Source organism: Sapajus apella, unplaced genomic scaffold (genome assembly GCF_009761245.1).
Source record: "Sapajus apella isolate SASKATOON/1434 unplaced genomic scaffold, GSC_monkey_1.0 scaffold36, whole genome shotgun sequence".
Classification (NCBI taxonomy): domain Eukaryota; kingdom Metazoa; phylum Chordata; class Mammalia; order Primates; family Cebidae; genus Sapajus; species Sapajus apella.
The window spans coordinates 28,876,840-28,889,119 of NW_022436976.1; the positions used below are offsets into that span (position 1 = coordinate 28,876,840).

The following is a 12,280-nucleotide window of genomic DNA, read 5'->3' on the forward strand; positions in this document are numbered from 1 at the left end:
GGATGAACCCTAGAGATCCAGCAATGACCTGGTTAGAGCAGTTTGAGTGCAGGAGCCCCGTGTGGCAGGGCAGTAGGACTCTCCCCATTTCTTCTACTAAGTGGTGTATTTAGGTTCTCCCAGTTTGAAGCTATCGCTTAAGATCTGAAGATGAGGAAAAAGTGGTTTTTCCTCAGTGGATAGGTTTGTACAAAGCATGTGATTACACGCTTGTCATAATTAAGTCAGGCCATAGACTCCCTACAGTCTGTGAATCTGGCAGTGTATGCAGATTAATTTCTAAGTGTATCTTAAAGGGTTTCTTTAGCTGCTCTGGCTGGCCTTGTTCAGACACTCCCACATGATGGATGGCGAGTTAGATGATGCAGTGTCTGCAGTGATGGAGTTCCTAGGAGTGATTAATGGTGTATACACCAGGCTGGTTTTGACGCCCTTCCTAGTATTAAATGAAATGTTTTCTTTTCCTCCACCCACATATTTTATCTACAGATGGACTCTTTCAGAGAATGCCATTTGATTGCATTCTCTGTATTCAGAAAATTTAAATCCTGGCCTGTGTGACCTCGATGTCATGTCTCTGAGACTTAGTTTATCTATTTGTAAAAATGGGGATGATGATTCCTACCTCTCAGGGCGAATGCTGTGAATGCTATTGGGAGCCCTTACTGATGTGACCATGAAGTCGTGTCTTATTTACACATGGAAGGCATCTTGTATGTGTGAACATACTCATGAGAGAAAATGCAGTGATGGGATTGCCTCCCCGCATTGTCTCCTAGGAAAGAGAGCCATTGCTGGCATTTGATGGTAAATAAGTGTGAAGTGATGTCATTACTGCTTATGGGAGGTGATTAATGGGCAGTCTTAGCCAAGCCTGGATAAATAGCCAGATGCAAGGAAGCAAGAATTGATTCTGGCTGTATTCAAGATGTTGCCTTTGGGATCATGCGGTATAGTAATGACCCACCAGGATTATGGTTTATCTAGAAATGATGAAAACCAGAAATGTTTAGCCTTATAAAACACTATGTGCAGGGCCCATCAGCACCAGCTTTCTTTGTAGTTACATGATTACCTTTTTGTCTTTACAGGCTGTGACCCAATTAGAACTTTTTGGGGACATGTCCACACCCCCTGATATAACCTCTCCCCCCGTAAGTATGCATTGCTTTCTGAACCCTACACCCCTTCCCTTTGTTTTCATGTCCTCTCAGTGGCCAGAGTTTGGGCTTTGAGTGAAAGAGGCCTACTGGTGGATTTCAGTGTTGACTCTTTCAAGCTGTGTGACTTGGGCAAACTAGTCATTCTAACACTTAATTTGTGTGGCTATTTAAAAAGGGGAAGTATGAGATATGCCTCTGTTTTGAGAAATAAACAAGATCATGCATTCAGCAATGACAGGATTTGCCTGGGTACTTGCTATTCTGCTGGGGTCTGAGAAGAGAGGCCCAAAGGAGATGTAGGGAATGCAGGCAGGAAACTCGGGACAATACATATGATGAGGCATTTATCAGCACCTGCCCCAAACCCAGACCAGTGTCAGTGGTCAGCCCAGTAAAGGAAGGACCTTCTCCCCACACGTGGTTCTGCCCATCCTTTCTCCTTTCCCTCTTTCTTTCCTCTCTCCCTCCTTTTTGTTTCTTCCCTCATTCCAGCCTGCCCTTCAGCTTTGCAGAGCATGACCTGGGCCTCACTGAGCTTCTCAAGAAGCTCTGGGCTCCCAGGCACAACTTCAGCCAGGGTATCTCAGTCAATGCTTGCAAAAGGACAGAGATCGCATGGAGCCCTAATTTGAAAATGAAAAGAAGAAAACAGAATTAATTAAAACCAAATCAAAATAGAATCCCAGTGCTGGATGCATTCAAAAGCAACCCTGCAGCCACTGCAAAGAAAAGAGCAGAGATGGCCCCTCCAGCCCCTCCCCTGCCCATTCCCAGAGGAGGGCAGAGAGCAGTCAGCCGCAGCTGCACCAGCTGAAGCTGCTGGGAGGGGACAGCTCCTCTGGGCACTGCGCAGTTGTGCAAACCAAGGGATGGTGCTATGGTTCATTGGCATGATGCGCCTCACAGAGAAGAGGCTGTAACCTCACCACTGAGGACAGATGGCACAAGACACTGCTGCCTGCTGCTACCACCAGGGAATCTAGGCACAGCTGCCCTGCTGCCAACACCTGGTGTCCAAGGCCACCTTGAGGGAGGCTACCACAGCCTCTGTCCCCAAAGAAGCTGGACGGCTCTAACTATTCTCATGTTCCCGTTTATCCTGGGCTAACAACTTCATCCTGGGAACTTGGAGTCAGCGCTGCAGTACTATGCAGCTAGAAAGGGCTGAAGAGATCTTCTAACCTTATCCCCTTCGTTATACAGATGAGCAAACTGAGTCCCAGAGAGGACATGTGACTCACCCAAGGTCACAAAGGGAGAAAAAAAAGAACAGCACTGACTGTGTTTCAAAGTGCTTAACACAGCAGCTCATGGCTGTGTTTCTGGCCCTGAACCCAAGTGCAGTCCAAATGGGTATTTAATAATCCTCAGAACAATGCCATTCGTCCCGCAAGCTGCTAGTCTAAAAATGGCCTTGTCTAATTGCCATGATTTCAGGATTAATTGCTTGCCCCAGCCTATTCCAAGGGGAAAAAAAAGAATATTACAACATCAAACAGATTTATACTCTGTAGGCAAAAGCCTGCTGTAAATGGGTGTGGACGTAATAAAAAATTATGAGTACTGATGTTTTCATTTCTGTTTCCCCCATCTTGCCCATCAGTTCATGCAGCAGACCTTTTTGGAATTCTGGCATGGACTGGGCCCTGTAGAATTTTCAGTGGTGCAAGCACTGTTTCTTGTTGTCTTCTTGACAATATTTATTTCTTTTTGCAAATGAAGATTCAGGCAAAATCCAGGGAGGTGGTGGGGGAGGGCACCAGGATACAAGGTTAGGGCCTGTGCTCCACTTGCTGCATTTTATTTGTTGATTTAGTCAGCAACTGTTCATTGACCATGTGTTAAATTGCAACCCCTGAGCTGGGCACACAGTAGGTCTTGAGTGGGTGTATTTGAATTTGCACTGGCCACCTCTAAAGGGTGAATGCCAAATATTATGGAAAATTTGATAGCCTTAAACACCCGCCAGGGAGTAAGGGCTCAAGCTAAGTCATTAGGATACTGGCCATTATTTGCCAAGCACATACTATATGCCTATGCATGATGCTAAAAATTTAAGTAATATAAAATAACTTAAATACATTACCTCACTTAATCCTCAGAGTTGCTCTGGAGGTATCATTTCCCATTTTATAGAAAAAATGTATGTAACTGCGTAAGTGGTTTGAACTGTGACCCCTCCTTCCCCCTGCCCCATAATTCCTGCACCTGCTACCTCCCAGCCTTGATGACTGCTAAGCCAGGTCTCATGTGTCCTCTGCCTCTCTCTGTCTGGCAGACTCCTGCAACTCCAGGTGATGCCTTTATCCCATCTTCATCTCAGACCCTTCCAGCGAGTGCAGATGTGTTTGGTTCTGTACCTTTCGGCACTGCTGCTGTACCCTCAGGTAAGCTCTCTTCCACCAGCTTCTCTTCCTTTGGCCTCACTCAGCAAGAGAGAGAAAGAGATTACGGAGCCAGCCACCAAATGATGACAAAACACCGCTATTCTCTCCTGTGACACTTCAGGTGACATTGAGAAGCTGCCATTTAGAGGGGAAGGCGGTGGTGGGGTCCAGAGCTCTGGGATGTTACTGGCCTGGAATTCACTGATGTCTTTCACCCAGAGAGTTCAAGATTCTGTTACTCAGGTGTACAGCTTTTGGGACTGTGGTGTACATACAGCTATGCAATTAGCCCAGGTCCATTTCCACTCTTCCACCTCAGCCTGGAGAGAAAGCAATAAGCAGGGGAGGACACGGAGTCAGCTTTCTGTAGACCTCTTGAGACCTGATGGACAGACGGGATCTGCCTTGCTTGGTGCTGACTCAAGGAAGGGGAGTGTCCCCAGACAAAGTGGGGATCACCCTATGGGACAAGAGCAAACTGCTAACTGTGAGTTGGGAGAATGATGAGACTCTTGGTGAGTTAGAAAGTGTGTGTTCTGTTTTTCAAATAGCCTTTAAATGTATTTACAGCCTTTACAGCAGGGTAAAAATATGTATAGTAGCAGTGTTGCAGGCGACTTACAAATGGATGGAGCCCAACAATCTTACCTTGTTTTCATGGCGTGAGGCATTCCATGTGGCCAGGCCACTGGACTTGGAAATAACCAAAGGTGGTTTAGTTCTGTTTTTCGCATACATGGGACCTTAAAGGGTTTTGTGGTTTTCTTTACGTATTTGAAAGCTGTGGCTTTATCTTTCTTGCCTTTATTCTTATAAATGGCAAATAGAGTTGTTTGAATATTTTAGAATACAAATCTTCATGCATTTTTTTCTATAATTACTTTTAATTACATACTGTTAGAAGCAAATTCTTGCCACCAAATATAAACCGTGCTTTTATTCAAAGTAAATTAAAAATGCATACCCTGTTCTAAAATAGCTACAGTTATTACTCGTGAGCTAAGGGATCATTATGAACTTTTAGAAGCAATAGAGGTTGGTAACCCTTGGATCTAACTTAGTTTAGACTGCAGGTTGCCTAGAAATGTATCCAATTATGAAGTTTCCCAATCTAATCTTTAAAAGGGGATAGTGATGATTACTAGTTTTCCTTACCTAAAATAGATAATAAAATATCCATGGGACTAGTATAATAGCACATGCCATTTTAAATAAGAGTAAGAGTTTTGGGGAGAAATGCACCACCCTTCTATGCTTGAGTCTTGTGTTCAGAATGCCCATGCTCTGTCCTCATTGTCTTATCTATAAAGGGTATGCTGGGACAGCTGATGGGAACTTTAGGCCCAAAACTTACTAATTTGCAGGCATGTTTATTTCAAAAATGCTCACCAGGTGCCCTCTATGTGCCAGGTCCTGTTGTAGGCGGTTAGGATGTGTGAGTCAACACGACAGACAAAGGGCTTACCTTCTACTGGGTAAACAGGAAATAACATAAAAATAAGTAATTTGCACAATATGTTTAAAAATGAGAAGTGATACGGACAAATAAAATGCAGAACAGAGTATGGGGGCTTTTGAGTGCAGGCAGAGGGCAGGTGTCAGTGGAGCCACTGTGGTCACAAGGGGCTCTTGCCTAGGTGAAGTGTGAGAGGATTAGTAGGGGCAGGAAAATCTCAAGTAGGCATCAGAGTCCAGGGTACCCCAGGCAGAGGAATGACTTGGACCCCGAGTCTCCATTCCCTTCTCTATAAATGAGAAGATGGGACTAGATGCAATTTTATATCTCTTCCACCCCTAACATTTGATTAAAAACACCCCGAGGACCTGCCTGGGTGTATTAGTCCATTCTCACGCTGCTAATAAAGACACACCTGAGACTAGGCAATTTACAAAGGAAAGAGGTTTAATGGACTCACAGTTTCACATGCCTGACAATCATGGTGGAAGACAAAGGAAGAGCAAAGAAATGTCTTACATGGTGGCAGGCAAGGGGGATTGTGTGCAGGGGAACTTCCCTCCATAAAACCATCAGATCTCATGAGACTTACTAGCATGAGAACAGTGTAGGGAAAACCACCCCCATGATTCAGTTATCTCCACGTGGAGGAGACACATGGGGATTATTACAGGTCAAGGTGAGATTTGGGTGGGAACACAGCCAAGCCATATCATCGGTCACAGCACTACTCCAGGGCCTCTCCCAAACCTGTACCAGATTAGGGACTTGGAAGACCTGGGTTTTAGTCTTGATGCTTAACCAGCCACTTGGAAGCTCTGGGCAAGCCACTTCCACATATCTAGGTTTCCTTTCTTTGGCTGCTAAAATTTTCATAGATTACCTCCAAGACTTCAACTTTTAGAACTCAAGTCTAAAATTAATTTCAATTAGCGTGTTTTTGCTTCCTGACTCTAGTTAAGACAACAAAACTGGCTTCAGTTGGTGTTAAACTGTGTGCTCTATTCCTCCCTTAACTGGCCAAAAAAATTTCTGCAGCTATTGAATCCCCGTCTCCCTGTTAGTAATTGTCCTGCCAGTGACGAAGAGACAGGGGAGTGAACTGGAGCATGTGATATACAACGGAGGGTCTGGCCACTGGGGCTTTTGAATCTGATGGGCCAGGTTTGAATCCTGATTCAGCCATTTATTTCTAAGCTTTAGACTCCTGGGCAAATTACTTGACCTGTCAGAGTCAGAGTTTCTTCATCTTTATAACTGGGTGTAAAATAATACTTACTTTGCAACAATATCATGAGAATTAAATGGATCACTACATTAACTGCACCTGCAGAAGCTGTATCACTATACACTGAAAAGTGCTGGCACATCATCGATATTTGGTGTAGAATATGCTGTATTATTATGATTATTCTGATTTCTACAGTAGAGGAATATATGTCCTGTTCTATCTATACTTTTTCCTTTTCCTGGAAATTAATGACTGTAATAAAGTTTAGGTCTTCAGCCTCTTGACTGCTCATGGCAGACAGAAGGAGAATGGGTGGCATGGAGAAGGCACTGTATGAATACAGGCTCTGCCAATGGCCAGCTGCATCATATCAAATATCTTCTGAGCCTCAGGGAACTTACGTGTAAAATGGGGATAATCACACTTCTACCTCATAGAGTTTTTCTAAGGATTGCATGAGTAAATGCAAGTTGTAGAATATGTACAACAGCTCCTGGCTGTGCTTACATGAGTAAGCACTCAACAGATATTTGCTACATGGTTCTTCAGGAGCCTTGGATCTGCTACTCATACAGTGTATAGCTGCATTGAGTCTTTCCCTCCTGGAGTTGCAATTTCTCCTGTACAAATTAAAGAGATAGCAATCACACTTACCCCAGAGGCTTGTGGAAAGGATCACCTTCACAAGAATGTAAGCTCCACAGGGTGAGAATTTTTTTTTTTTTTTGGCAACCGTTTTGTTCTTTGTTATGTCTCCAGAGACTAAAGCAGTGATTGGCACCTAGTAGAGATATTTTTGAATGAACGAATCCATCAAATGAGATAATGTAGATAAGAGACATCATGCAAGTTCTGTATTAATGTTGGAGGAGTTCCTTAGGTTTCAGTGCTTTTCTTATATTTCAGTCTCCCTTTTTTTCTTCTTTCAAATAATGGGGCTATCCCCAGGTGTCAGCATCTGGCTATAAATTACAAGTTTCAACACTTTAAAAAAATCTAACTGTAAGGCAGCAAGGCAGGTGTTCCCTTTCACTTCACAGCAAGGAGATTTATGATTGATCTGAACTTCATGGTATAAACAGATGCTCCTGGGCACCTCTTCTCTCCGCTATTGGACATTAATAGTAAACAGTTAACAAGCTGCTAAGTGGCTGCAGTGGCAGCCACCAAGTGGCCCCCTGTGTCCAGTGCCACCACTGTCCTACTGCTGATGTATCCCTTCACTCATGCAGAAAACCATGTGGCCAGAGAGCCTTAATTCACAGGCCAAGGAGAGCCAGGCTGCAGGGACCCCCTAGGAAAGTGAGTGGAACCTGCAAGCTTCTAAACATGATACCAAATTACCCTATGCTACCTTTTTTCTTTTGAATATTGTACTTTGATCTGGAGCAGATGGCATGAAGCCAGAGAGACATGCTAATAGCTGTCTCCAGAAAAGTGTGCACAGCCCATCTGTTAGTTCCTTGTAGAAAAAAAAAAAAAAAAGATGGGAGGGGAAAATATCCTGCCACCGACAGTGGAATCATCAGCAATCACCGCACTTACAGATTGTGGGTTTAATTATACACCAGGAATAATGCAATGAACATATTGACTAGGACTCATTCGGCTTTGTGTAGGGCCTTTCTCCAGTCCCAAACCATGCTAGGCAGAGTGGAAAGAGAGGGTAAAGTGTTCCTGCCAGCAGGTGGTGTCTAGTCTCATCAGGGAAGACAGAATAACCAGGCAATTTCAATGCAGTGTGACAAGTGTCATGATAGAGGTGAGCACAGGGGATTGTGGAAGCCCAGAGAAGGACCAGAGGACCTGACAGGAGCAAGAAGACTTCCAGCAGAGGTGATAGCAAACAGAGTCTCCCAAAGCAAATCAGGGCTAGACATGCACCAAAGCAGGGTGATGGCTTTCCAGGCAGATGGGCCAGCAGAGACAAGAGATGGCATGTTGGGTTTTGTTTGCAACTGCTGCAGGGCAAGATGCAATGAGGTTATGAATTGAAGATAGTGATGAAGAGGTGAAATGGGCTGACCCCCAAGGGCCCATAGCCAAGCTAAGACATCTGAGTCTTATACTCAAGACAATGAAGTACCATATTTGCAATATAAAACAGTCCTTCCTGGCAGCGAGGAGGGTGCAATAAAAGCAAATTCAAAAATAGGCTGATGGCGAGGGAGTGAAAATATCCACTCACTCACCAAAATGGGTATCAGGTATTGGGTGGTTGAATTCATGGGTAGTTCTACCTGCAGACCCAGCACCCCCTTCTTATTACAAATGTTTGCAATACCTCCTTTCATACTTGAAATGAATGTCATAGATAATGTAGCCTAGCTACACAATTTTTCAAAATGAATATAATTCTCTAACTGTAACATAAGGCAGAAAGAAAAGAAAGATAATTTGTAATAAAAATATGTGTATTTAAATAAGGAAATACTCAGGCATGAGAACACTAGAAGACATAACAAACTGTCAGATGTATACACCTATAAGTAGAATCACTATTGAAAGCCACAGCTGTAAGTCCAGGCTGATACAGAAGTGTCATGTGGCTATACAATCATGAGAAGGGTTTCTCTCGGAGACTGCCATTTTCCAAAATACTGAACACCTCTTGACAGTGTTCCTAACCAAAAGATACAGTCTTCCCTCGTATGCACAGTTGTTGAATTCCTGGAAAATTAAATGCATTAAAATCAAGTACAAAGATGACTGAATTTTCATGTAATTCAAAGTCAATTCTAGGTGCAAATGATCCTAAGTGGGATGTGGAATAATGCTTCGTTGTATGCATTGGTCTCACACATAATAGGATGTCTACTGTCAATGCTTGGGCTTCCAAAATCCCAGTATTGCCACCCCCTCCACTTAGGACAACCAAAACACACCCCACAAATTTCCTAATCACCCCTAGGGGGCAGTAGCACTCCCATTGAGAACCACTGGGCTCTATCAAAGTAAATCAGAAAACAAGACAGCATTGCAGGATTCTTCATCTGTTGGTAGATTCAAGTCACTACATTATTATGCCATGGGTGAGGCAAGCTAAGCAAGCTTCACTTGTGAAATTTCAGCTCCAGTGCCTCTTCACCCCTCTTATTTCAGTGCAGTTGGACAAAGTGGTCCTACAAGATATTCTCCATTTTGTTTGTTGACATCCTTGTCACATTACACAAAAGTATTTAACACTACCAGATATAAGCAAGAAGTCTAAGTGTCCTTTTGGTGCCTCTCTGGAGCCTTCTCTTAGGGAAGCATGGCATGAGAAGGAATGGGAACCTTGCAAAGAAAATGATCAGGCCTTGAACGTTGGCTCTAGCCTGTATCTGTCAGCTGAAGGTGACTGGAGCATGGAGTGAGGCACCCTGCGTTTGATCTCTCTGGGTTCACAAGACTAAGTGAGATGACTCATGACCTGATCAATTCCATAATGCCTACCAATTGTCCCTTTGAAAGTTGCTAGGATACTCTGCATCCATTCCTCTTATTTTCCTGGTCTCACTATGCTGCATCTGCACATTCTTACTGACAGCCAAGGAAAGGCTTGTTTTGAGAGGCCAGGCAAAGCTGGCTTCTCTGTTCTCTCCTCTGCCCAGCCTGGGAACTTGTTTCTCAGGCTCAACTGCACGTACAGGTGGCTTCTGTGCCCCCTGAGAAGGGTAGGGACTCCTGGAAGCACATGGGAGTTTCCTGTAGGCGTGCAATATGCTAAGACAATCAAATGGCAGGCAAGGTCTATTAACTGCAAAGATCAGAAATTGGTCTTGGTCATCTGGGTGAGGTGGTGTGTGGCACAAAGGAAGGAACCCTGGCTTTCAGGGAACAGACAACCTCAGTTTGATCCTGCTCCTACCTCATGCAACTTGAATGACCTTAAGCAAGTTGCTTTTCCTTGAGCACCAATTTCCTTATCCCTATAATAGGAATAATAACACCTACCCTGCCAGGATTTTGTGAAGACATAAAACACCCATGTGGCATGTTGTAGGCATTTAATAAGTGGAGCTTGTTGCTGTTACTATTATGTTACTATTATTATTGTAACAAGGGTCACTTGTGCTCCTGTTAAAATGTAGATGTCTCACCTAAAAAGAATAAGGCAGCGAACAGTTATCATGGTAATACATATGAGTACAAGCTGTGGAGTTTTGCAATGTCTAACCTATACTGATGTCTGAGGTGCCCCTGAGTGAACAATAACCTTCATTTTTTTTTTTCCTTTTTTGAGACAAGTGTCTCACTCTATTACCAGGCTGGAGAGCAGTGGTGTGATCATAGCTCAGTGCCGCCTCAAACTTTTGGGCTCAAGTGATCCTTCCACCTCAGCCTCCTGAGTGCTGGGACTATGGGACTATGAGCATGTGCCACCATTCCTGGCTACTTTTTAAAAATTTTTGGTAGAGACGAAGTCTTGCTATGTTGCCAAGGCTGGTCTTAAACTCCGAGCCTCAAGCAATCCTTCCATCTGGACTCCCAAAGTGTTTGGTTTACAAGCATAAGCCAGCACATCTGGCCCTATTTTTTTATTCTCTAAAACTGGAATAATAATAATACAGAAATCATGCATAATACCTCTAGCTACCATTTATTACATGTCTGTTGTATATCAAGCAACGTAGTAAGTAACTTTCTAGGCTCTGTGTGATCCAAACCATACTAGTAGCTAACATTTACTGAATGTTGATCCTGCGTCAGGTACAATTCTCCACACGTTAAATATATACTCTCAATCTTCAAATCAACAAATAAGATAAAAGGTGTTTATATCCATTTTACAAATGTCTTGAAGCGTTAGAGAGGATAAGAACTGCTCCCCAAATTACATAGATAAGAAGTGGCAGTTTGAATTTTAGCCTAGGTCTCTAAAACTCCAACATTCAGATTCTTACTCACTTTGCACACTGCCTCAGGCCTGAGAAGGAAGGTATCATAACCAGGTTTTACAACAAAGAGACAGACTCTTAGAGAGCTTACCCAATTAAGAGGGTCCTAAGTACGGCAGGAAGGGGAGGCAAGGTGAAAACCCAGGCTGGCCTGCCTTCCATCCTTCTGCTCTTTCCCTGAGACACACAGCTTCTGAGGCTATGAGATTTTGGAAAGCTTTAACAACTATAGAAATGCGATTATTAGCATTCTAGCTTTTGCTTACAGATCATCCCTCAGAGAGACTTTCCCTGACCACTTCTCTAGGATAGAGGCTCCATGAGAGCAAGGACTTTTGTCTTGTTCATCTTGGCATCCCCAGTTCCAGGCACACAGCCTGGCACCTGGTTGGTGCACGATACATTTCTGTCAATCACCTGAGTCCATGCATCCTTCTTTCCCAGGACATCTGATTCTCCTTTTTCATTCTCCCAGGTTATGTTGCAATGGGCGCTGTCCTCCCGTCCTTCTGGGGCCAGCAGCCCCTCGTCCAACAGCAGATGGTCATGGGTGCCCAGCCACCAGTCACTCAGGTGATGCCGGGGACTCAGCCCATCGCATGGGGCCAGCCGGGTCTCTTTCCTGCCACTCAGCAGCCCTGGCCAACTGTGGCCGGGCAGTTTCCTCCAGCCGCCTTCATGCCCACACAAACTGTTATGCCTTTGCCAGCTGCCATGTTCCAAGGTCCCCTCACCCCCCTCGCCACCGTCCCAGGCACGAGTGACTCCACCAGGTCAAGTCCACAGACCGACAAGCCCAGGCAGAAAATGGGGAAAGAAACGTTTAAGGATTTCCAGATGGCCCAGCCTCCGCCCGTGCCCTCCCGCAAACCTGACCAGCCCTCCCTCACCTGTACCTCAGAGGCCTTCTCCAGTTACTTCAACAAAGTCGGGGTGGCACAGGATACAGACGACTGTGATGACTTTGACATCTCCCAGTTGAATTTGACCCCTGTGACTTCTACCACACCATCGACCAACTCACGTGAGTGCCCTTCACTTAAGACACAAAACCCAATGAGAGCCGTAACTCATGTCTAGAGGTGGGGTTTCTGGGGTCAAAGAACTCATCTCACTTGCGTTAATCAGGTTTCTTTGTTTATATTAATACTACTGCTACTACT

General features: G+C 44.3%; 1 protein-coding gene across 10 annotated transcripts in view; it reads left to right on the forward strand.

Annotated features, from left to right (window-relative positions):
• DAB1 (DAB adaptor protein 1) overlaps positions 1 to 12,280 on the forward strand; it is a 1,264,232-nt gene that overhangs the window by 1,232,089 nt on the left and 19,863 nt on the right. For all 10 annotated transcript variants that reach the window (XM_032297127.1, XM_032297126.1, XM_032297131.1 and 7 more), the window contains 3 exons: positions 1,092 to 1,154; positions 3,442 to 3,550; positions 11,593 to 12,141. In XM_032297127.1, the coding sequence (XP_032153018.1) occupies positions 1,092 to 1,154; positions 3,442 to 3,550; positions 11,593 to 12,141 (721 nt within the window). The remainder of the gene's footprint in view (positions 1 to 1,091; positions 1,155 to 3,441; positions 3,551 to 11,592; positions 12,142 to 12,280) is intronic.